We start from the raw sequence: 26,282 nt of genomic DNA on the forward strand, positions 1-26,282 counted from the left end.
ACCATGAAAGACCTCATGGGGTAAAGCAATGTGGATGACACAGAAGACAAACTCAATCAGCAAGAACCATCCCCTTGCTTTCCTTAGAAAAGGGCGAACAGTGGGTCTTGGGGAGAAACCGAGGCGAGGATCAGAAACTGCGTTTGTGTCTAGCATTTACAATCAAGTATAGACATACGTGTCAAAAGATACATGTGTTACAAGATTTGTAACAAATCTTTTTAGATGCTTTATAAAATCTGGAGTTCTTTCACTTCTCTCTTTTTAAAAGGATTTTGTCTATTTGAGAGAGAGAGAGAGAGAAAGCACGAGTTGGGGGGTGAGCCAGGAAAGGAAACCCACTGAGAAGGGAGCCTGACGAGGGGCTTGATACTTGATACTAGAACCCTGAGATCATCACCTGAGTCAAAGGCAGATGCTCAACCGACTGAGCCATCCAGGCTTCCTCAGGTCCCTTGATGTTGTTACAGACCTACTTGGAATGCTCGGACTCTCCCTTACTATTAATCAAAACTCCAGGCCTGGAATGAAACAAACCCAAAGCTAATGATGATAACAAAAACTAACATGTCTTAAGGGCTTATCACCAGCTGGGAACTATACAGAGCTCCTCAAGGTCTTGTGTTATCTTCATAAAACTCTAAGAAGATAAGATTATTCTGATTCTACAAGTGAGGAAACGAAGGGTAAGAAATTTGTACAAGTTCACAAGACTAATGCATGATGGAATCAAGATCTGAACTTGGGCACCTTGAGTCAGAAACTCTTAAACACTGATGTGCATATAACATTTTAGCCAAACTAAAGCATCTAAGTCCATTGCCAATAGCTAGCCCCAACCTACCCATCTCTTTCTGTTAGCTCCACCCTTAACCCCAAACTGCCTCTGAGACCTGGTGTTTGTCAGTCAAGTGGCTGGGAAACCAACCACTCACTAACTTGGCTTGAGCAAATAATCATTCATTCTCCCTAAGTGCAGAGAAACAGCCCTTAGAAACAGTGTCTCCTAATGAAGCTTATTTCTATGTGTGCTACAAGTTAAACATTCATTTTTTAAAAATTATTATTAGTAGCATTATGGTCTAATGTATGTCCACAAAGCTGCAACAAAGAGTATTTGTTTTGAAGATTTAAAGGAATAGAAAAACAAGGCTCATAGTAAAGAAGAAAATAGGTCAGCCTTAGACACGTCACAGTGTATGATGGTGGTTTGTGTTCAGCAATCACTTTTTAAATAAATGAATAATTAGAAGAAAAATACCAGGCTATCAGAAGTCATAAAAAGAGCATTCTGGGTGAGCCAAACAATGTTTCAGGCAATCATACATAGAAGGCACAGCATAATCTTCGAAACGGGACAAACAACAGTCCTTTCTCAGATCCCAGAGAAATGGCAATTATGAAAATCGTTAAGAAAAAAAATAGAATAGAACTCTTTCCAGATCCAATTGCTGCTGGAAGTAATTTACAGTCAGTGTGGTCACAGATGGCCTCCTAGCATGGCGCTCTCTCCTTGCTCTTGTTCGTATTAAAATATTCTCCTTTCTCACTATTGCCTAAAATTTACTTCCAGATATGAATATTTAATTTAACCACCCCTTAAGTACTTAAAACTTGGAATACAGAACTAAAGAAGAGTTGGACTATAAGAATATTGTTCTCTTTCTACAGTAGGTGAATTTCTCCAGGGAAAATTTGCTTATTTCCTCATTGACCCCCCTTGCTACGTGTCAGTGCAGTGACCCAGTTCACAGCATCCTTTTGCCTTGTTCTGGGGAATTAGGGCAGTCCTGTTCCCTCTGGAGGTGACAGGTAATCTGTTCTAGGTCCTGTGAGCTTGCTGGAATCTGATGGTTGTGTTTCCATTAAGGCTCTCTTGAGATACCTCGTCCATTTTGAGAGAAAGCCCGAATGGGAGAAGGGTGCGTGAGGAACATTCGAAGCTCGGACAAATTCCCTCCAGTCACCAAGGTCTGCAAAACAAGCTCACAAGGACCATTTTGCTTTTAACAAACATGATGAATGAATTCTATCTTTCATCATTCCTTCCAGCTAGGTTTCTTTTTCCTTTTATAACATAAGGGCATATTTAATGTATACCACCGGAGGAGTTCCGATATAGGCAGGCACCTATGATCTCATCACTGCAATCAAGGTAATGAACATAGCCATCCCCTCTAAACTTTTCTGCATATCCCTTTTGAATGTGTGTGCATACTAAGAACGTTTTACGTGAGATCTACCGTGTTAACACATGTGTAAGGATGGTCAACTACAGACACTGTATTGTATAGCAGATCTCCAGAGCTTATTCATCATGGGGGTGGGGGGCTGTAATGTTATACCCATTGAACAGCAACTCTTCCTTTTCTCCTCCCCTTGACAGCTGAATTCCTTGCAAGGCCATTCTATTATTATCTCTTCTTCCTCAGCTCTTACTTGCTCTTCCACCCCTAACAATTTCAGTTCCACCGACCACTCTGCGAAACCGCTCTCTTCAGAGGGAGTTATTCACCTTCTAGTTGTCCAATAAAATACATACAGCTGGACTCTGGCAAGACATTGGCCATAAATGCTATTGAGAACTTTCTTCTCGAAATTCTCTTCTCTTCCATTGGGGTCTGTGACATGATTACTCCTTCAGTAGAGATCCTACTCTTTAAATGATGATGTTTCCTAAGGTTTCTTTTGCATTCATGTCTCACCCCACCCCCGCCAAGTATCACAAGGTTTGTTGATAGATACCAGTATATAAAATCAGGGCATGAACATGACTTAAATTAAGAACACTTCATTTCAATACAAAAATCAGAGGGCCAATTCTAATTCTCACCATGTGCTTCACACCCACAAAACCTCTTCAAAGACATTAAATGATCTCTCCAGACTCATCAATTTGTAAATGATGTTTCTTTTAAAAAGACTTGTGCACTTGCCCAGGCTCAAGGATATAAAAAGCTAGCACACAAAGCCCATTACTAGAGGTAGAAACACACAGGAATATACTATTTTAACCACAACCGTCAATTAGAGTCAAGAATTTTGGAGTCACAACCAAATGGATAATCAAATATTGCAATGACTCAAGAATTACTGAGCCAAGTATTTTTCTACAGTATTTGGTGTTACGGTTCAGTCTTCTAAGTCAAAAACCTAGGATAACTGGAGGCAAAGAAGGTTCTTAAAATAGACTACCTCTGCTTAAGAACTTATGAAGTTGTTATTGCAGGCTGCTGATATGCTATCTAAACATAAAAGCTACTCCTAAAATATTTGATGGTAGACTATGATTAAGACATTACACTACAGAGGGCACGTGGGTGGCTCAGTATGTTAAAGCCTCTCTGCCTCTGGCTCTGGTCCTGGGATCAAGCCCCACATCGGGCTCTCTTCTCAGCAGGGAGCCTGCTCCCCTTCTTCTCTCTCTGCCTGCCTCTCTGCCTACTTGTGATCTCTGTCTGTCAAATAAATAAAAAAAATCTTTAAAAAAAAGCCACTACACTACAAAAAAACAAAAACAAACAACAACAACAACAAAAAACCGTATGCAGAAGGAAATCATAACCACTGTGCTTCTGCTTTAAATATAATGAAAACCATCCTGCATTCATTTCTATTAATGCCTGCATGGTCAAGGATATTGCCTGTTTCTGTTATTTCTAGATGCCAAATTTCTCCTGAGTCTAAGGCCTTGATTTTCAACTACCCATTAGGCATCCCCACCTGGTTGTCCCACAGGCACCTCATACACAACAAGTCCTTCACGAACTGGATGTTTTTCTTTCATGTCGTGTCTTTGGGTGTGGCGTTCCACACTGGAGACCACAACCACCTCAGCTCTCATCCTTCCCACTTACTGTATCTCAACATCAATTGATTCTATTTATTTTCTATGATCTGTTCCATCCTCTCCACTTGCATGAGCTTTGCCTACTTTGGTGCTCACCTCATGACATCAACCTATTTGTTCACTTCCTTTTCCTAAGCTCTTAGACCAGAGAAGTAGCTCAAAACTCATTGTTGGTGAGATGAATTCATTGTAGCAATTCCTCTCTCCACCATAGTAGCTCTGGGGATCTTTGTAAGCCACCCGAACCTGTAGTCAGGCCACATTCCCCCACCTCCCATGTCAAATGCTTCCACGACCTCCACGATCAGTTGTCACCTTCTCAGCATGACCTATGGAGCGCTCCTCGCTCTTCCACCTCATGTCTAGCCTCATCTCACACTGTGCCCCGAGGCATCCTTCCTGCAGCCCTAGGAGACCGCAGACAGCACCAGAGCTTACTAAGGACCTCCGCCCTCGTTTTAGCAAGGTGTGAAGGGCATAGGATAATGTTCAGACTTCAACTGCGCAGACGGATGGATTCTGGAAAATGTGTATATCTGTAACCACCATCACAATCAACACATGGCACATCTCCATCACCCCAGGAAGTTCCCAGTGTCCTCACCAGTTACTGCCTTCTGGTTAATTGCTGCTCTGATTTCTGTCTCCATATATTAGGGGATTTTTCCCACCCATATGTTAGTTTTGCTTGTGTGTCTGGCTTCTTCTTCTTTTTTTAATTTTATTTATTTATTTGCCAGAGAGAGATCACAAGTAGGCAGAGAGGCAGGCAGAGAGAGAGAGAGAGAGAGAGAGAAGCAGGCTCCCTGCTGAGCAGAGAGCCCGATGCGGGACTCGATCCCAGGACCCTGAGATCATGACCTGAGCCGAAGGCAGCGGCTTAACCCACTGAGCCATCCAGGTGCCCCTGGCTTCTTTTGTTCAGCAAAGAATCTGAGGTTCATCTGTGTCATCATGTATACCAGAAGTTCATTTCTTTTTAATTGTGGAGTAGCATTCCACTATTTAAATATACTCCAATTTCTTTATGTACTGGCAGACATTTCAGTTGTTCCCAGTTTGGGATTATTATATATCAGGCCGAAATGTACGTTTGTATACAACGTTTTTGTGGACAGAGATTTTTTTTCTTTTTGGCCTAAATACCTAGGAGGAGGATTAGTTTGGTTAACTTCATAAGAGACGGCTTAACGGTCTTCCAACCATGCATCTCTGTGCTTGGTAATGTTAGGTGTTAACATTTTTATTTTGGTCATTCTATTGTATGTTCAGCGGTGTTCCATTGTGGCTCTATGTCACATTTTCTTCTGCACTAAGGATGCTGGGGACCTTTCCAATATGATTGTTGGCACTTGTATATCCTCTTTTGTAATATATCCCATTCAAGTTTTATCTGCTTAACGAAACTGAGTTGTTCATTTTTTTTTTAATATAATTTTTTATTTTTTATAAACATATATTTTTATCCCCAGGGGTAAACCTGGTGGTTCATTTTTTTAATTACTCATTTGCTAGATACGTAACTTCCAATCTCCTTTTTCACTTTCTTAATGTCTTTTGAAGAGCAGAAAATTGTAATTTCTCATCTTTCTTTTTCTATTCCATTTTAATTTGTCTGTGCAGGATTCCTTACCCAGGAGGAAATACCCCCCCCACACACACCATCCTAAGAGTCATTTGACATCACAGGATATGGAAATCACTGATTTTCTTCTTCCTTTCCCTCCACAAGCTTGGGGCCCACTTGAGAGCAGGAATTGTGTTTTATGGAGTTCTTTATATTTAATGGGATACCTAGCAAGTAGCAGGTGCTCAAGGACAATTTAATACCCAAATACACAAATGAATGTGTTGAAAATCAAAAGAGTTGGTTCAATTTCATCCGTTAACTTTTTTGCATGTCATTTTCTGAAAACAAGGAAAACTCCCATTTACATCACAAGCGTGTCCAAGCAAAAAAAATCTTTATGAGGTCATGGAAATGAAGGGATTCTGCCCCTTCATTGTATCTCAGTGAGCTGCCTGTGAATAGACACACTTGACAGACTTTATTATTGGCGCTGCTGTTATTATTATGAATCCTGATTTTTATTTGAAAGAAAGCAATGTAATTTCTTTTGGTAATTCTTAATAATTTAGATGCTCCTTATGAAATCCTGGGACATCTCAAACCAAAACCACAAATGACTAGTCAGGATTCGAGATACAAGGGTTTGCCATTTGACTGCATCCTGTTGGATTGATCAGCTTTTTATTCTAGTGAGGTTCACTAATGTCTAAAATCATATGGGTCACATAAAAATGACAATGTCGTCATTATATCTGTCCAAGAAATAACGTTAGTAAATTCCATAGAGAACTCCCACTTGATAATGGGAGTTAAGAAGTCATACTATTCTGACAGGAAGGTGCAGTTAAAAACATTTGAAAAGCACCAGCAGTAATGAAAATGATGGGCTCATTGAGGAAGCAAAGTGTAATCTCCTCTCGGCAGGAAATCACAGAGTGGAGAAGCCCCTGCTCTGAGGACAATGAGACACAATCAAAGGACATTCAGCCCATTATGAATTAAGCATCTGAGAGCAGAATGACTTTTTCCATAGCAACAAAGCCTTCGAAAGTCCAGAATTTTATTGGCCAGACTCTTGTATTGTTCTTCCAGGCCAGCATGAATCCTCACACTGGATGATTAAAAGTACCAGAAGCAAGTGTGACATTCAGATATTCAGGCTCGATTGATAAATATATAAAGAAACAATAGAAAATGTAGTTACACGTATAAATAACCAGAACGCTCAATTCCCCAATTCGAAAAGTATGTAATTTAGAAACTAATTGAAACTTAAGTTTAAAGGATTTGATTTAATAACTCAGTGTTGCCTAATAAAATAATATATCGATTACCCAGGATGCAATTTTTGCTCCTCAAAGTGTTGGTTCTGCTATGGGGTGATGGAAAGATCCAAATCCTTCTCTTTAGTCAAAGCTTTACTGGGAGCAGACATGTGAGAGAATCTTTTTCCAACAGCCAGGAACCCTAAAACACAGTGGTGTGAAACTGCCCCCAGCCCAGAAGTACTAAAGAAGCACACACTGTGTTGAAGGTGGAGTAGCCACAAGTCACAGGTGGCTTGTCATGACATTGGCATCACCCTGGACACCGTTGGCCCAGACACCTCCCCAACCATGACCTGGCTCTCGTTACCCCAAACCATGTCTGACTCTTGTCCAGATTCTCAAAGTCAATCCAAAATAGAATTGAAATTCTCTTATAAGAATTCGGTCAGGATTTAAATGTAGTTAGAATTGTAGCTGCAAAGAATTTAAGTTGAAAGTAGGGGCTCTTAACTACCTTTAATACCTTGTGTGCCTAGAACAATGCCTGGTTGGGTGATTCAAGAGAGAATTAATGGGAGGACTTAGGAGGCAAAGGGAAATTTATAGGACTGTTGGAGTTGAAAGGCTATATTTAGAAAATTAAAGAAGCAAACCCAACAACCGAAGTAACACTCCATGACTCATTTAACTATTGATCAAAGAGAATTTATTCACAGAGTTTTTCAAATACAAACAAAATAGCACTTAAAAATTTTTTTATACAAAATGAATATTGAAATAAATGTGGTACAGCACAGTACAATAATGAACAAAAGAAAACAAGATCTAATGAATGGAAAATGTCTCTCATTACTCTCACTCCTTCAACTGAATTCTCTTCCTGTCTACGGACAGGAAGTTGCCTCTTTACTTCATAAGAATATCATAGCAGGAGCTACTCAGATAAGGAAATCTTGCATATTTTTGAATAATATTGAAATACAAAGGCTTAACTCTAAATGTCTGTATAAACACTGAGCACATGTCGAGGGCATAACGAGTTTATGCAGGATATACAAAATACGGTAGAGTGGCTTATTGGTCCATTTATTAGGTTTAATGTATGCTTTATAAAGTGATAATACTGTATTTTAAGTGTACATTAAAAAGAAAACAGAGGAGTAATGCACCACTAACCCTCCCATACAATCTGTGTGACAATGGCTATGTTTGTGCGTGAGCATGTGTGAGGATGCGTATATGTCTGTATGTGCTTTCAGAAGCAACTTGACCTGCAGGGAACATCTGTGGGTTACCCTGCTTCCCAACGTAACACTGTTTCTACTAGCCCTTTTAATTTTCATAGTCCTCATCTTTAAAAAAAAAAAAATCCAAAACCCTTGTTTGCATATATAGGTTTGTTTGGTGTGTGCATGTGTTCTACATTAACAATACTCTGTGGAAGAGAAACACCCAACACCCTACAATATTTTTAGCCTTTGGTCCATCTTCTCTCTTTTCCCATGTTCTCCATTTCTTTTGCAAATCTTGTACAACCCTTTGACACTATGTAATGTTGACCACTCCACTGGGTTTTGTTTCATTAGCACACTATGGATCAGAGAACCACCATTCCACCTTTTATAGTAGCTGCATGTTTCAGTCTCTCCAGACGCCTTTGGCCTATCTTCTCCTCTGTTTGCTCTCAGTGGCTCCATGTCAGTAGGGGTACTGCTTCTGTTTCTTGCCCGAGAAGCAAGCCAGCCATGTGCACAGCAGCATGGCGGTGGCAGCCCCTGCTACCGTGCAATAGTAGGCCCAGCCAATCTCACACTTCCCTAGGGACACGGGAGAGGAAGAGAAAACAGACAGAGATCAGGATGATTTTTCAGGATGCTCTGTTATTTCTCCCCATGTGTATGTTCCTGGATACTGCAGCGAAACTGAAGTTAAAAGTGTATACCAACATTAAAAGTATGGTGTGCTCACTCAAAAGGAATGATAACAAGTGCTGAAAGCTATCTGAAGACTGAAGAAAGCCAGAATGGTTGTGTGCATTTCAGAAGGACCTCAGGCCCACGCATCCTGCTCACGAAGAGGATAGAAGCCTATTCTCTTCCACCAGTGCCCACTCTTCTGGCTAAAGAAAAGGAGGAATGACAGCAATCAGGTTAGGGGGGATTTCAGTTAATATTAGTTCTAACTGAAATCATTCAAACTGATATGCACAATGAAAAAGAATCAAAATGTAGATAACAGTCCTTCTGCAAAGGGGTCAGTCTGAGGAGAGATCCATTTGAAGGATGATGCTAAAATGAATACTGCTGTTTTTATAAAATTGCCAAATGATTTACATTCTTTAGAATTGAAAAAAATTCCCAGGTTCTTCTGCGGTCAATACTTACCTTTAAAATAAAACATCATAAATGAGAACATAATGAAAAGGGTTCCAATGGGCCCTGACCTGTCAGAGTTGGATTAGTATTCCTGGTAACAACAACATACCCATAATACTAAAAATATAATTAGTAAAAGAAAGCAGCAATAGTTATTTTAATTTCAGGGAGAGCAGACTCCAAAGCAAGAACAGTTATCAGGGATAAAGAAGGGCATTACCCTATGATAAAGGAGTGAATTTTCCAAGAAGACATAATAGTCTATAATGTGTGTATACCTATCAACAGAGCCTCAAATTACATGACACAAAAACTGACAGATTTCAAGGAGAAATAGATAAATCCATTATCATGTTGGAGACTTCAACACCCTTCTATTGGAAATTGACAGATCCAGCAGGCAGAAAAAAATCTGAAAGGATATACTTGATATCAATCAACCAAATATAACTGACATCTACAGACTACTTCAACCAACAACAGCAGAACACACGTTCTTCTCAAGGTTACATGGAAAATACAGAGAGATGCCTGGACCACAATACTCACCTTAAAACACTGAAAAAAATAGAAATCAAAAATTTTCTAAAATGGAGTTAAGCCAGAAATCAGTGACAGAAAGATCACTGGAAAATACCACAATCTGTGGAGATTAAACAACACTTCTAAATAACACAGGGCCAAAGAAGAAATCTCAAAGAAATTAAAAAATAGTTTGAATTAATGAAAATGAATAGTTTGAATTAAATGAAAGTGAAAACACAACTTATCAAAATTTGTGGACTGCAAGGGAAACAGTGCTTAGAGAGAAATGAATGGCATCAAAAGCATATATTAGAAAGAAGAAAAATCTATAATCAATAATGTAAGTTTCTGCCTTAGGAAACTATAAAAAGAAGAAAAAATTAAACTCAAAGTAAGTAGACGAAAATAATTGAGTTAGAGCAGAAATCATTAACATTCTGTGAGATCATCACTGCCTTAACACTAAAATCAGACAAAAACACAAGAAAACTACAAATCATTATTTTCATGAACATAGGTAAAAAAATTCTCAACAAACTATTAGCAAATTGAACCCAACAATGTATAAAAAGAATCATATACACAACCAAGTATAATTTACCCCAAATATAAACAGCTGGTTCAGTATTCAAAAGTCAATTAATATACTGGGGTGCATGGGTGGCTCAGCTGGCTGAGTGTCTGACTCTTGGTTTTGACTCAGTTCATGATCTCAAGGTCTTGGGATCCAACCTCATGTCAGGAATCCACACTTGGCAGGGAGTCTGCTTGAGACTCTCACTCTCTTCCTGGCCCTGAGGCTCTGTGTCTCTAAAATGGGTAAACTAATCTTTTTTTAAAAAGTCAATTAATACAATGTATCATATCAAAAGACTAAAAGAAAAAAAAATCACATAATCATATCGATAGATGCAAAAAAAAACAGGATTTAACAAAAATCCAAAATCCACTCATAATTAAAAAAAAAAATTCTCAGTGAACTAGGAATAGAGGGAAACTTTCTCAACTTGTCAAAGAACATCTAAAAATACTTACAGCTAATATACCTAATAGTGAGAAATGTAAAGCTTTTCATTTTCAGATTAATTCTCATTAGTGCCTGTAAGAAATTCAGAAGAATTTTGAGAGGCTACCATTTCAATGATCTTGACAAAACTATTTAGATATGGTTATCATTAAACTTCAATAAGAAAGCCCAATATTTTATTAATAGCTTCAGGGTAAAAGAAATGGCAGAGGAAGACTGCTCCATTGTACTGTGCTGTGCCTTTCCCACAAGGTAAGGATATCCCCTCTCATCACTCCTTTGCAACATTTTACTGAAGGTTCTAGCTAATGCAATAAAGCAGGAAAAGAAAATAAAAGGTATACAGATTGGGAAGAAGGAAATAAAACTGCCTTTGTAGTTGACATGATATAGAAAATGTGAAAGAATCCACAAAACAAAACAAAACAAACAAACAAACAAAACACTCCTGGAACTAATAAGCTATTATAACAAGGTCGCTGGATATTCAAGGGCAATATACAAAAGTCAACTGCTTCCTATATACCAGCAATGAACAAGTGAAATTTGGAATTTAAAAGATAATACCATTTACATTAGCACCCCCAAAATGAAATAATTAGGCATAAATCTAATAAAATATGTAAAAGATCGATATGAGAAAATCTACAAAACTGATGAACAGAACCAAAGAACAAAATAATTGGAGAAATATTCCATGTTCACAAATAGAAAGACCTAATAGTATCAAGATGTTGGTCCCTCCCAATTTGGTTTATAGATTTAGTGCAATTCTATTCAAAATCTCAGAAAGTTATTTTGTGGATATTGACAAACTGATTCTAAAGTTTATATGAAGAGGCAAAAAGGCTCAGAATAGCCAACCTAATACTGAACAAAATTCAACAAAGTTCAACACAGCTAGAAGACTGATGCTACTCAACTTCAAGACTTACTATAAATATCCAGTAATCAAAACAGTGTGGTAATGGAGAAAGAACAGGCAGATACATAAGTGGAACAGAACAGAGAGCCCAGAAATAGATCCACATAAATACAGTTAAATGATCTTTAACAAAGGAACAGAGATGATAAAATGAAGCAAAGACAGTCTTTTCAATAAATGGTGCTACAATATCTGGACATCCACATGCAAAAAAAAAAAAAACCAAGAAACTGGACATAGACTTTACAGTTTTTATAAAAATTAATCAAAACTAGATCACAGACCTATAGGTAACACTTAAAACTACAGAACTCCTCAAAGATAACATAACAGAAAACCTAGGTAACCTTGAGTATGGTAATGACTCTAGATAGAACTCAACCCATAAAAAGCACTATCCATGAAAGAACTAGTTGAAAGGCAGAACATCATTGAAATTAAAAACAAACAAACAAAAACTCTGCTCTGTGAAAAGTAGTGTTAAGAGAATGAGAAGAGAAGCCACAGAGTGGGAGAAAATAATTTGCAAAAGATATATCTGATAAAGGAATCTTATCCAAAATACCAAAGCACACTTGAAATTCGACAATAAGAAAACCACCAACCTGATTTTAAAAATGGGCCAAAGATCCTAGCAGACACTTTACCAAGGAAGATATATAGACTGCAGATAAGCATATGAAAGAAAAAATACTCAGTATTATATGTCCAAGGAGAATGGTAAATTAAAATGAGATACCGCTTTATACTTATTAGCACGACACAGTCGGGAACACAGACACCAACAAATGCTGGTGAGTCTATGGAACCAGAGGAATTCTCACACCTGGTGAAGAGGATGCAAAATCAAACAACCACTCTAGGCGACAGTTTAGTGGTTTCTGATAAAAGCATACATACTCTTACCATATAATCCAGCAATCACACTCCTTGGTATTTACCTAAAGGAGCGAAAAAGTTACATCCACACAAAAATGTACACATGGATGTTTTTAGCAGCTTTATCCATAATTGCCAAGACTTCAAAGCAACCAAGATGCCCTTCGGAGCCAGGACTCAAACTTGGGTTCCATGTTCAAGAATAAGAAGTCATTAAACCAGAATATCGTATTGGAATTAATAAAATAAGTTTCTGCATTCATTCGTCCTCCCCTTCCCAAATTTTTTATAGCATTCAAATTATTCTTTTTGTGCGCATGGAAGGAAGGCCTTTATATCTTTCATTGAACACTGTCTTTTCTGCTTTGTCATCCTTCTTTTAGCCAGTCTTAACGATCTCATCAGAAAATGCTTTAACAATTTTCCTCTTTTCTTTTATCCTTTATACATTACATTAGATACAAACACATACACCTAGATATTTAGATTTCAGTCATTGAACACCAACCATAGACTGAAAGCTATACCATTTTTAATGAAGTCAGTCATTTTCTCTTGTTCATTAATGACTTTTCTCTTGAAAAATACAAAGACTGTTAAGTGTAGCATGCGATTTGACTTCATATCCTTGCTCCATTTCCAGATAAGAAGGTGAGGTCAGGCAAGCTAAGTCAGTCGTTGGCTTGGGGTCACCATAAAGCAATAGCCGGAAGATTACATCGAGGGCCTCCACATCTCAAGAGTACACACTAGCTGGGGCCACAGACGATAGGCCATGTGCAGTCTTGACCCTGGGGGTCATCCTTGATTTCTCCCTTTCCATATCGAATATTAATAACCATTTAAACATAGAAAACGTGCATTAACTACTTGCTCTGAATTGTTAGAAGAGCTTTACATGGAGTTGAATCCTCATAGGAACATGATGGGATAGGCACACTGAGATGGGAAAACTAAAGCCTAGAAAAATGCAATAACCTGCCCAAAGACTCACACTCAGTCAGGGGCAAGTCCGTTGCCTCTCTCCAAAATGTATCCTCTGCACTACCACTCCTCAAGTGCCCGCCTGCACCCTCCTGAGGTCTTACCTGTCATCACTGCTCTCCTGTCTCCCCTGCTTCTGCTATGGTATCACCAACAGCAAAGCAGGCAGCTATCGTTGTAAAAATAAATCGTGTTAAGACCCTGCCTCACTTAAAATTTCCTAATGGATTGTCAAACATCCATCTCCTTCCAATGGCCTATCAGGACTTGAATGAGCTGTTATCTGCCTACTTTTCAAAACTCATGGCCAACTTCCCTCTTGTCTTTTTTCTTAATAGGCTGGGCTGCCCTCTCTGGACCTCAGGAGGCTTGTTGCTGGCTTTGGGCTTCATGCCCATTATTCCTTCCACTCAGAAAGCTCTCTATTCCAGGTCATTAGGCAGCTGGTTCCTTCTGAACGGTGGCTACGTAAAGATATGCCCCACCCCCAACCTGCTTCATCAGAGTCAGAATACTCCTCTACCTCACTTTATTGCCTCAGTGTAGCAAGGTTTGTGACTACCGTGTGTGTGTGTGTGTGTGTGTGTGTGTTCAATTTCAGTCTCTCCCACTAGAATGAAATCTTCAGTTAGGGGAGATGTTTGTGTATTTTGTTCCCTACTTTACCCCTACAACAGTGTCTGGCCCATAGTAGGAACTCACTAAATGAATGTTGAATGAAAGGGAAAGAAAAACAGAAAGAAAGAGAACAAAGTAGGCAAATAGCCAGTCCCTGAAAAACAGAGTAAATCTGGAATTTTATTATAACTCTCAATTATTTATTATAAAAATAACCATAGTCCTGCTCTGACATGGAACATTTGGAGAGAAGTTGCCAAACTAATTTTATAGCATTTACAGCCTCATACAGTGTGTGTTAATTGAATAGGTTAATAGATCCTGAAAGATCACATCTCCACCTCAGGGTGGGTCTCACGGGCACAGTGACCTCCATCAATACTCATGGATGTACTAGGTATTTTTCAAGGGTAACAGAGTCCCCCTCGGGGATCAAATTTTCTGGTAACCATCTGCAAAGGTGTCTAGGGAATAATCTCCACTTGTAAGTCTCAGGAATAATCTCCATTTTGAATTATTCTTCATCTGGATTAAATAAATCTAGGAGGGAGAATTAATGGGTAGCTGAGAGATGGCAAATAATTTAGAACCTTTCAAGAAGTCAGCAAAATTTGTGGGCAATCCATTCAGCCTAGGGCTCATAACATGGAACACAATCAATCATTCATTAATAACAAGGTATTGACCTACACCAGTTCCATGACCTAACAGGAAAAGCCGAGGACATAATTCTCTATTAATTATAGGACACTTATTCAAGAAAAAGAACCTGTTAAGGGCAGTTGTTTGAAAATAGTCCAAGGTGACAGTAGCCATGTATATTAAATAAAGATGAAAAAGAAGATACTGGGCGCCTGGGTGGCTCAGTCCCAGGGTCTTGGAATCAAACTCTGCATCAGGCTCCCTGCTTGGAAGGAAGCCTGTTTCTGCTTCTCCCACTCACCCTGCTTATGTTCCCTATTTCGCTGTCTCTCTCTCTCTGTGTCAAAGAAATGAATAAAATCTTTAAAAAAAGAAAAAAAAAGACAAAGAAGATACTAAAGAATTAACTACTACTAAGGACCCAGGAGAGAGAGAATCATTTATTTTTTTCTCCAGGGAAGTTAAAGGATTATAGGAACTCTTAACTGGCCAGGCTGGTAGCAGATGGTAAAGATAATCGACCGAATTCCTTTATAGCCTTTAATTGGTCCTGAGTTCTCACCCTTAGCTTCTGATCGTGCTCTGCTCCTAAGAGCTACCCTTGCAACCCTCTTCAGAAGACCCATGAGTGTGGAGCCTCCTTGCCCCATACTCTCAGAGAACTTAAGTGCCCCCTGGTGTAGTCAGTAGCCAACGACTGACGGTGCAGGAGTACAAAAGTCGGTTTTCTCACCTTGAGGTGAGGCACACTCTGTAGTGGAATGAATGTTCCAGAGCCGCAGTGAGGGTGAGGCTGGGACCTCACCGCAAATGGCACCCTTGCCGGGCATACACCCCTTCACTACTTCCCATTTCCTTACTGGTTTCTTGAATAGGAATCCTCTTCTCAGCATCTGCTCTGGGAAACTTGATTTAAGACAAGAGCAAGTGAACAAAATCTCTCTTATTTTTTTTTTTCTTTCTCATAATAAAGGTTTTCGAGGTTTCAGCTGTCCGAGGCTTAACCACGCCACCCATCTAACCCAACCTACCCGGGCTCTGCTGTCGCTGAAAGACCCACAGGATCGAGTCTTCAGTGATGAGGGAATAAAGGCAAAAGAAAAAAAAAAAAAAAGTCCCTTAGGACTTCTATATAGCCCCTTGACAAAGTCCTTGAAACAGGCAGAGCGACCTCCCTCTGGGAGCTCAGCAGCTACGTCCTTACTACTCTGCTAAGGGCAAACGCCAACCATAGGCTAACATCCCAACCCTCTAGGGTCCTGTGAGTCTACTTAAACATACATAAATTCCTTTGGAAACTTCCTTTATCGCTACCCCCTAAGATAAATGTTAGCCATCATCCCCCAAGCATATGGCCCACTGATTTACATCTGAAGGGTCTCATGATTAGGGGCTTAGGGGACAGTAATAAATGACCTTTTCCTAACAATAGCTAGCCCCCTCAAGGTCCTAGAAACCTTGCTTCCAAAATTCCTTAGAGACTGACTTACGCTATCCCTAACCCCTTCCCAACTTGAAAGCAGATAATTGGCCATTCCTGACCACTTCAGGGCAGTTCTTTCTGCCTACGGGTCTTGACCCTGTATTTTAATAAAACCACCTTTTTTCACTGAAGACGTCTCAAGAATTCTTTCTCCACCATCAGCTCTGAACCCTAACATTTCCTACAGCATTCAGCAGCCGGTGTCTACACTACTGTCTTCCTAAGGACAGATCAACTCCATGTCTTGTTAAATCTATCTGTATCATTTCTAATAATTGTTTTTGGAGCCCTTCTTGTTGTGTTGTAAAACATGTAGTCAACTCATCAAACCAGCTGTTTATCAGATGCAAATAGAAAGAAAGGAAACTAAGGGCACCTGGGTGGCTCAGTGAGTTAAAACCTCTGCCTTTGGCTCAGGTCATGATCCCAGGGTCCTGGGATGGAACTCTGCATCAGGCTCTCTGCTCAGCAGGGAGCCTGCTTCTCTCTCTCTCTGCCTGCCTCTCTGCTTACTTGTGATCTCTGTCTGTTAAGTAAATAAATAAAATAAAAAAAAAAAGAAAGGGAACTAAATAAAGTTATTCAAAAAGTGTGCCATAGGAAAAGAAAATGAGAATGTCATCAGATATTGCCACAAATTACTCATATATGCAAATATATGTGTGTAATCTATACATTTTGTGATTTAAATTTAGCAACCGGCTCAGATCCTAAATAAGCAACAAATGTTCAGTGTGATTTAGAAGAAAAATAGTCCTCTATTTCAGATACAAAGACTTTCTCTTACTACGTAATTCATAAAATACAGAATCATTAAATCAATATGGATTTATTCTGGTATTTTACATTATTTAGAAATATAGTCAGCCCATCAAACTATCCTCAAAAGAATATACAAAAAAAGCATACACACACACAGACACACACACAGACACACACGTATCTTTTGAGAAGCAGGGAAGGGAGAAGGTCAATCTGATAAGATCAAGATGTGTCAATAGGATTTAGGTAAATCTAGAGAAACACTAAGTCGTCTAACCCCTGATTCTTGATTCTTAATTCCTTTCCTCCCATTCTTCCTCTCCCCCTCAATTCATTCATTGATTCAACAAGTATTTATTAAGTGGCTACACTAACTAGGAATCACTGGGTGGTGGGGATCTTGTTGGAGACAAGATAGATACCGAGACTGCTCACAAGCAGTCTTGCCTAGTCAAGGAAGTACGAAACAATAATCATGCAGATAATTATATAATGATAACTGAGACATGTCCTTTGAAGAGAAAAAAAAAATTGAGGATGCTAAGACACAAGGAATCTTTAGAATGTGGTCAGTGAAGGTGAGCCTTAAGTTAGATGTGAAATAGATGTTGAAACCTGGAAGAAGAGTAGGAACAAGCCAAGTGGGAATGTGAAAGGCCAGGGGAAGAGTGTACTTGCACTTGGGGGCAGGGAAATGGAGAAAGAGGGGCATATGTAGGTCTTGTTAAAGCATTGCTCAAGAAAGAAAGGAATGCCACTTTGGGTATAAACAAGAGATGACCACCTCCAAAGTTGGAGAGCTTGAAGCCTAAATACTTTCTCCAGAATTTTCACCTGTATTAGTAGACAGGAATGTAAGGTATTCAACATTTATCAATAAATCTTAAGCACCTATTACAGGTGTTGCAATGTTACACGAGCTGGAGATCCAGCAGCGAACAAGATCGAAAGGGTCCTCGGTCTAACAAAGTTATTGTTCTAGTAAGATCGACTCTCAAGAATCGCTCACGTCACTTGCATTATTTTGAAACCATCCCTTGGATATTTTGGAGAAGTTCAGTTGGATAAAATTAACCAGATACAAGAGAGATTCTTTTTTCATGAAACATAAATACAAATACAAAATATCTAGAGTTCGTGAAAGTTCTGTGACTTTCCAACTGCACACTGAACGCGCCGTACTTCGAAGTTCTCCACAAGAAAAAGAAAAAGGAGAGTTTTTTTTCCCCTTTGAGCACGATTCTATTGTTCAAACCCGCATGATTCATAACAAGAAATTAGTACCATGTTTTACAATAGTAAGAGGAAAAAGTCTTTTTCAGTACCTTAGGCTATCAGGAAAGTTGCTATGTTTTCAGTGGCCTGGTGGTCCCAGAGTAGTAGTAAAAGGACTAAAGGAAACCAGGAAATGCGGGGCCATTCTTCCAAGGCCCCTCCCTCCCCTTGTCAAGGCAATAAATACTTGTTATTATAATGCAAACCAAAAGCATTTTACTAGAGGGCAAGTTCTGTCTGTGATCCCTTCAGGAAATTAGAGAAGCAAATCTGTTTCAACTTTCCCTTTTGCTCTCTGTTTCTCTGTAATGCTCCATCAGACAGGACTCCAAGCTTGCTTGGTTGGCAAATTGCTGCTTTCAACAATGGGGAATACTATTCCTGACAGATAAAATAGAGGTTAATGGGACAGAAAGCAGCAATCCATGGCCACCTGCCAAGTCAATGGAAAAAGATGCTTGGCAGCGTTCCAGGGCAGGACCAAAGGGGAGATGGGGTGTGGCTGTTTTTTTCCAGAAGGCTTAAGTTTGGTTTTGGTGGGGCTTGTGTCAGTAAAGGAGACAGAAGACAAAGTACAAGGAATCCAGCCTGTCTAGGAATAACAGTGGAATTCCAGAAATCTTTTCATCTTTTGAGGAAATGGCAGTTTAACCTCTGCTTTTCCATTAATTGGTCTCATTAACATTTCAGAGCCTACTGTCTGATACTGAGTCCGCCTGCTCTCCTTTGGTATCCAGGTGCTTAGGACAATGCCCAGACCACAGCGGATGGTGGCTATATGTTCCTGGCATGAATGAGTATCCGACATGGTACTTGTGCTGAGAAGAGGAATCTGAAATTAGTAATTATGTAACACCTGTCATGTATACAGACTGTGAACCAGGCGAGGAACAGTTTGCAAGGGGCATCTCTTCCTCCATCATTTTTGCCTCTGATGCTTTCCAGAAACTGGAGAAACAAATCTGATTGTATTTTCCCATCGTGATTCCCAGTGTGAAGATGAAGAAACTGAGTTACATGCAAAGTAGGTAACTTGCCTAGTATCTCAAATAAATGGTGTAGCTTGTTGATGTGGGAAACTTGTTGATGTACTCGTTGATGTGGGAAACAAAGGAAAAAGAAAAAAAAATTAAATTTCCTTACTGCCTACAGCCCATCGACAAGTCCTTGAAACAGGCAGAGTGACATTCCTCTAGGGACCCAGCTGCCTCAATGCTGATATTGCTAAGGGCAAAAGGCAATCTTAGTCCAAGTCCCATGACCCTCTAAGTCTTCTTGAACATATAAAAATTCCTTTGGAAACTTCCTTTATCTCTGCTTCCCAAGATACATGTTGGCAATCATCCCCCAAGCAGATGGCCCACTGATATACATCTGGAGGGTCTCATGACTAGGGTTTTGCTAGACAGTAATAAATGACTTTTTCCCAAAAATAGCTAACCCCCTCAAGGTACTAGAAACCTTGTTTCTGAATACTTGGGAGGCTTACACTACCCCTAACCCTCTCCCAACTCGAAAGTACTTAATGTGTCACCCTTCATGACCCTAGCACAGCTCTTTCTGCCCACACGGGTCCTGCCCCCTGCTTTAAGAAAACCACCTTTTTGTACCAAAGATGTCTCAAGAATTCTTTCTTGGCCATTGGCTTCGAACCTGAATGTCTTTCCTACATCACTATCACTTGTCTTTGTTAGAACTTAACATGCCAAGGAGAAATAAAATATATTTGACCCCTTGGAATGCATGGGTCTCCTTAGAATACTCCACATCCCTGTGTCCACCTTGCATGGTTCTAGTTATTAAAGGCCTGCCTCTGGCTGACTTGGCCCCCAGTTCCCAACGTGGCAGAACCCAACCAGCACTCTCTTGGCAATCCCATGCCTTCTAGAGAATGTGGAGAGGTCGGGTCCAGGAAACGTGCTTGATGAATTCAGATAACTGATTCTCCCTCCGTGTGAACCTGGCTCTGAGTGTGCCCCAAACTGCGTGTTATGACCCTTCCCTGACTCTGCCCCTGAGGAGCCGAGGGAGGGTTCCAGGTCCTAGGTGCAAGCCAGCTTCCTTCTCAGGGCACTGTCAGGAAACCCTGAGTAGTCGGCAGGAGCCATGATGCCATCCTCACCTCTGTACAGAGATGTGGACCCAGGGCTCCCCACTGCTTGCAACATTGCTGTAACATAACAGAAAACAAGGTATCGCTCAGGCTGCCCCGCCCTCTCACTCCTGCCCTCTTGACAAAACTCCTCGCGTGCTGCCCTCCCTGGGCTCTGCATTTGAACCTGAGCAAATTCCCTCACCCACCCCCATCTTCTCCTCTCCTCACTAGGTCACTTCCAAGTTTCCACCCTTGTGGCCACAAGGGCCTGAGTCCAGATATCACAAGACGACTGACTTCTTTTATCAAGGTTGAATATCTTTCTTTTGTGATATTTTAAAATGTTCACCAGGCTAAGATATAATGCAAAGCCTGTGTTTAGAAAAGCAGCAGAAGTTTTCAACGTCATCCTTTCTGCTGTATAAATAATGAGGGCACGAAGGTGGAACGATCAGTGGAGAGACGGAAACTTTTGTCCTCTTCAATACCAGGGACAAAAGTTGGATACATCTTCCTCTCTTGAATGAATTCCTTCATGTCACTGAATAGTCAGACCATCCTGTCTGCATAAGCATTAAAAAAAAAAAAAAAAAAAAAGACAACAACCAAGAACGAAAAGAATCTATCGCAGGACCAAATTCCATTTGTTCTTTTGTGAAGTGACTGAACAAAGGTGTCACTAGTAAAAAAGAAACAAGTTTAAACCTTTGGCCTCAAACCTACAAAGGCTTTCATTCCAACGTTTAATGGAACAAGTGGTTAAAATGCTCTTGTATGTCTGAAAAGAGAAGAGAAGGATGAACACCCACACTTGGCTGCTGGGTACAAAAACGGAGAGGTAAAAAGACGGAAGGAAGAAAGTCCATGAAGTGTGGCTCTTTCTCAAGGTCATGGGCTCGTGCCTGTCTGTTCATTACTGGAAGAATAAACTCTCTTGTACACAGCTTCAGGGCCCCGTTGATTTATTTATTTGTTGGTTTGTTTATTTATTAAAAGACTGATTCATTTTTTTGAGAGAGTGAGAAAGAGAGAGAGCGTGAGCGAGAAGGGCAGAGGGAAAGAGAGAATCCCCAGCAGACTCCATGCTGAGTGCAGAGCCTGACACAGGGCTCCATCTCAGGACCCTGAGATCTTGACCTGAGTGGAAACCAGGAGTTGGATGCTTAACCGACTGAGCCACCCGGGTGATCAGGGGTCCAGCCGTACTGCATTCTGGGTATCCTGTAGGGACTTGCTTTCTAAAAGCAGATCTCAGGCACGCCCCGTTAGTACCTCCTGAAAAAATAGACAGTGGGGAGGTGTGGGTCATGGTAGAATCCCTCAAATCCTAAGCACTGAATTTCCCAAAATGCCCTAGCAAGGGGAGGCCATGTTCATGCCTCCTACATTTCTAGAGCAGCACCACAGTGAATGGCCCCAGTGTTTTTCCTCAAGGTCTGTGGTTTTTGTCTCAAACAGAGCAGGCTGACTTTATCTGCCTGCCCTGCCCCTCAGACCCAGGCTCAGGATACTGAACAGTAGGGTCTGAAGTCTCTGGAAGTTGAATGAGACCTTTCCCCCCAAACACAGAGCATGCCTCAATGAACAATAACTAGCTCTGAGCACTGGAAGGAGGAGGCACGAAATGTCTTCAGAGATCCACACCCCCCCCCCAACCTTCTTTGTTTGCCCTACTTTCTCCACAGAGTTAACCAGGATGTTAGTAAAAATATAAAATGCAAATAAATAAATAAATAAGTTGGATCAGAACCTAATGCCACCCCACCCCCCTCCACACATTAAGAACATAAAATGCAGAAGTGACACTGGTAAGGACTGACACACTCAAGCTATGGCCTGAGTAAGTATTTTCACAAGCATGAATGTCAAAGGGAGCAGGGATTTACTCTCTGGAAGAGGTAAGATAGGCATCGTAATAGCACCATGTCTAAGGAGATAGGTTATGGGTAAATTCTGATCCGAAAATATATGTCAGCCTTGTAAATTTGATCCAGTCCAGCTTCATTCATTCAGCAGCTGGAGCAGGAGGAGTGAGGCCAGGGCTCTCCAGAGGAGTCCACGAAAGGCAATGCCTGGTGTGCAAGCTCTATACTCAATTATGACTACGTGCCATCTGGGTCTCAGACTGTAGGGGGAAAAAACCGTTTTGAAATACAAATTAATTCTTTTTTTTTTTAATTTAAATCATTAGCCAACATACAGTACATCATTAGTTTTTGATGTAGTGTCCAGTGATTCCTTAGTTGTGTATGACACCCAGTGCTCAGCACAATGGTATACATTTCTCTTCTGGAACGCCACAAAAATTGTGCTAAAAAGCTTTAACGTTAACTCACTCTATTGTGTCTCTCCTGTCTCCAAAGAAATGTTTTAGCTTGAACTTGAGGGTAAGGAGCTGAAGAAAAAAGAAAAGTTTTGCCCAAGTACTATGTACTACCTCCCAAGGAAATGGTGCTAGCTATCCTTCACTTAGGGATTTACCAGAAAACCCATTCGAGGTCTCATATCTGCACATTTACAAAAGGGCTGGACTCTCAGAATGATAGCTGGGCTTGCCCTGAAGCTCAGTAGCCTGAGCCCAGACATACATCAGGGACAAAAGACATTTCTACTTACTGTTATTACTACTACTGTCACTAGCAGTATATTCTTTCTTTCCTGAAATCTTAATATGTCCTAATATCATAAGGTAGGTTTGGACAGCGAGCATATTTTTAAGCAGCTGGAGACTTTAAATACTACTTTGTGTTTGTTATTTTCTGCGACTAGAAAACCACATAGCAGAACTAAAATCCGGAACAAGTAATACTCACTATAAGAAAAGCCCAAAAAATTCCATTTCTCACATGTATAGTTCTACACTTAAGACGTACCAATGTAAGAGCTAGATTAGATAATAGTATTGCATCAGTGTTAATTTTCTAATTTTGGTAACTGTATTCTATGTAAAAGGACATTACTTTTAGGAATTATTCCCTTAAGTGCCTAGGGTTGGAGGAGCGTTGTATCTGAGAGAGACAGAATAGAGCAGGAAGATTGGGAGAGAATGATAAAGCAAATATGATAAAATTTAATATTAAGAGAATCTGGATGAAGAGTATATGAGAATCCTTTGTTCTATTTTTATAACATGTCTATAAATCTGAGCTCATTTAAAATCAAAATTAAATGAATATAAAAATTTATATATTTTATATATACATGTGTACATATACATACCCCCATGTATATAAATATGCATATACACATACATATACATACACACACATCTATATATAAAACGAGTGGGCAGCTTTTATGCTTGTAAACAAATATAAAGAGCCAGAACTCAATAAAGACGTTGGTCATATGGCATGCAAAATGAGACATCTGCATAAGTGCAATTTTTGTTACGTAGTTTTCCTTGTGAAAATAGGCATCCACCCTCTTCCACTCCATTTGCACAAGTTACTCTGTGGAGCACAGCCCTCAGCGGGGGGTCTGAGGAGTCCCTGCCCTCTAGCTGCACCCCACCTAACACAAAAGCTCATGCCCTTCCTGCCAAGCAAAGCCCGCCCCAGCGGACCACAGCCAACACAGCCAACAGCCTGCAGATTAAGTTTACCTAAAGAAAGAGGACATTCTAGCATTAATCATAAAAGAGTGTGAAACACTAGGGGAGGGGCATCCAGAGGCAGAATGCAGGTGTCCAGGTGAGGAACAACTGGAGCCCCGGATCCTTCTCCTCCCAGAGGCGCAGGGCAGAAACACAGAGGGTCCCTTCGCCTCCACAAAGTGTCTTCAGGCTAGTGGTTGTACATGCTCCCTGTGGGAAACATCACTTCCCACTGAAGGAGAGGGGCTTTTCCAGCTGATAAGACTTTACAGGAGCAAAGCATATGCTCTGTAAGAAAAAACTACAGGAGGTGTATATGCCATCAAAGTCATCCCTGGCAAGTCCAGCTGAGAGCAGGATGCCAAGTCAGGACGCGGGGTTAGGGCTACAGTAAGAAACCCAGCTTTGTCAGAACCAGCGCATCACACCTAGGTTTCTGCATCCTTGGGACTTTTCCTCGCTCCTCCTACTCCCACCTAGCCTATCACGGCATCATGGATTTCAGAGCAAACGAACATTTGAGAAGGATCATCTAGGGCAAGGGTTGGCAACCTTTTTCTGAGAAGGGCCAGGTAGTAAATATTTTAGGTCAAAAGCAGCCACGGATGCCAAGTAAACACACAAGCCATCTAGGGCAAGGGTTGGCAACCTTTTTCTGAGAAGGGCCAGGTAGTAAATATTTTAGGTCAAAAGCAGCCACGGATGCCAAGTAAACACACAAGCCTAGCTGCATTCCAATAAAACTTCTGGAAAACACAAGTTCTGGACAGATTTGTCACATGGTGTGCTCACATCCTTGACATTGGTCACCTCCTGTATTTTGCCAGTGACGTTAATGTAGCTCAGGAGACCAAGGTCACTTTCCCAGGTCTCTCATATGTCCAGCAGGAGAGTCTTTCTCCTGGTTCCAATCTAAATCCAGCCTAATTTCCTGGTTCCAATCTAAAGCCGGGCACTGAGGCTGGGTTATTCTTAACCAAAAATCTAGTCCTGCCTGAGTAACTGGGTGATAAGTATGTATACCACATCATTACCTACCTGTACTTTTTAAAGTTAACCTCACAAAGCCAAAGCAAAGAATTATAAAGTTGTGTGTGGGGGGATAAACCTCTTTTGCCAACAAACCAGTGGAACAGATGTTCTCAGTATAAATAAATCACCAGCATGAAAACAACTCTCAATCTCTAGACAAAAAATGAGCAGGGCTAGATGAACAGACAAAATGTGGCATATCCATTTAACAGAATATTACTCAGCCATAAAAAGGAATGAAGTTCCAATATGTGCTACAACATGGACGAGCTTTGAAGATACCGCACTAAGTGAAAAAAGGCAGACACCAAAGGACAAATATTGCAGGGTTCCATGTAGGAGCTAATTTGAATAGGCAAATTCACAGAGACAGAAAGCAGAACAGTGGTTCCTAGGGTCTGGCGGTTGGAAATAACGGAGAGTTATTCTTTACTGGGTACAGATGCTATTTAGGATGATGGAAAAGTTCTGGAAATAGAAAACGGACAGTGATGATGATTGCGCATTGTGAATGTACTTACTGCCACTGAACTGTTCACTTAGAAATGGTTGAAATGATAAATTTTACATTATATACATTTGGCACAATGCAACGAAAAAGGGGCAGTGTTAGAGAGAACAGAGTCCATCAGAGAAACTGGTTCTGGAATACCCGAAGAACAGACATCTGGGTGATTTTGCTGGGTGTGGCTGCACAGGAAAGGACATTTCATGTCCTCTCACGTCGAGGCTGTCAGGGGTGTTCCTGATCCTACCACACCAAGCCTGCTCACTGTTTTTCCTTTCCATCAGACCCATTTGGGTCCTTCCTCTTAAACTCTGCACTGACTCAAGGCCCTGGATCCTCCCATCCTGAATTCCGATAAAAGCCTCATAACTAAGAAACAGGTGGCAAAGATGCTTTGCTTATGTAGCATTCCTGCGACACAAAGATGGACAGACAAAATAAAATAAAAAAGAAAAGAAAAGAAAAGAAAATTTCCCTGGTGCTTCCAGAAACATAATCAATTTCAGTGTAAGTGTCAGAAAAGCAGGGTGAGTATATCTGAATTCTTACCATCCCACCAATCAAATGGACCTCTGTTCCATGGTCCAGTAAATGATTGTGTTAAGATATTTGCAAGATCTACATATGAAAAACGGTTTCCCCTTTGTCCCGTCTGGCCAGCTGAGTCTTTGCTAGTGCAGTTGTTATCAATCTTTGCCAAATCCATCCTAAAAGTGTCACTAGAGATAATGCCACTGTTAAGGTGGTAAGTCACACACATTGGCTCCATATACACAGTGCACGCTGGTGGCCTTTGTGTTCCCGCTGTGAACTGACACAGAATCCCATCTCCGTAGCGGGGAGCCTGAGATCATCAGGAGTGAGTGGGG

At 40.5% G+C, this 26,282-nt stretch overlaps 1 protein-coding gene across 1 annotated transcript in view; it reads right to left on the reverse strand.

Moving 5' to 3' along the window:
- Positions 1-7,377: 7,377 nt before the first annotated feature.
- The window catches only part of LHFPL6 (LHFPL tetraspan subfamily member 6), a 235,958-nt gene continuing 217,053 nt past the window's right edge, over positions 7,378-26,282 (reverse strand). The window contains exon 4 of the mRNA XM_059377806.1: positions 7,378-8,505. Coding sequence (XP_059233789.1) covers positions 8,387-8,505 — 119 coding nt within the window. The 3' untranslated portion in view covers positions 7,378-8,386. The remainder of the gene's footprint in view (positions 8,506-26,282) is intronic.

The sequence above is a fragment of the Mustela nigripes genome, chromosome 15 (assembly GCF_022355385.1).
Source record: "Mustela nigripes isolate SB6536 chromosome 15, MUSNIG.SB6536, whole genome shotgun sequence".
NCBI classification, from domain to species: Eukaryota; Metazoa; Chordata; class Mammalia; order Carnivora; family Mustelidae; genus Mustela; species Mustela nigripes.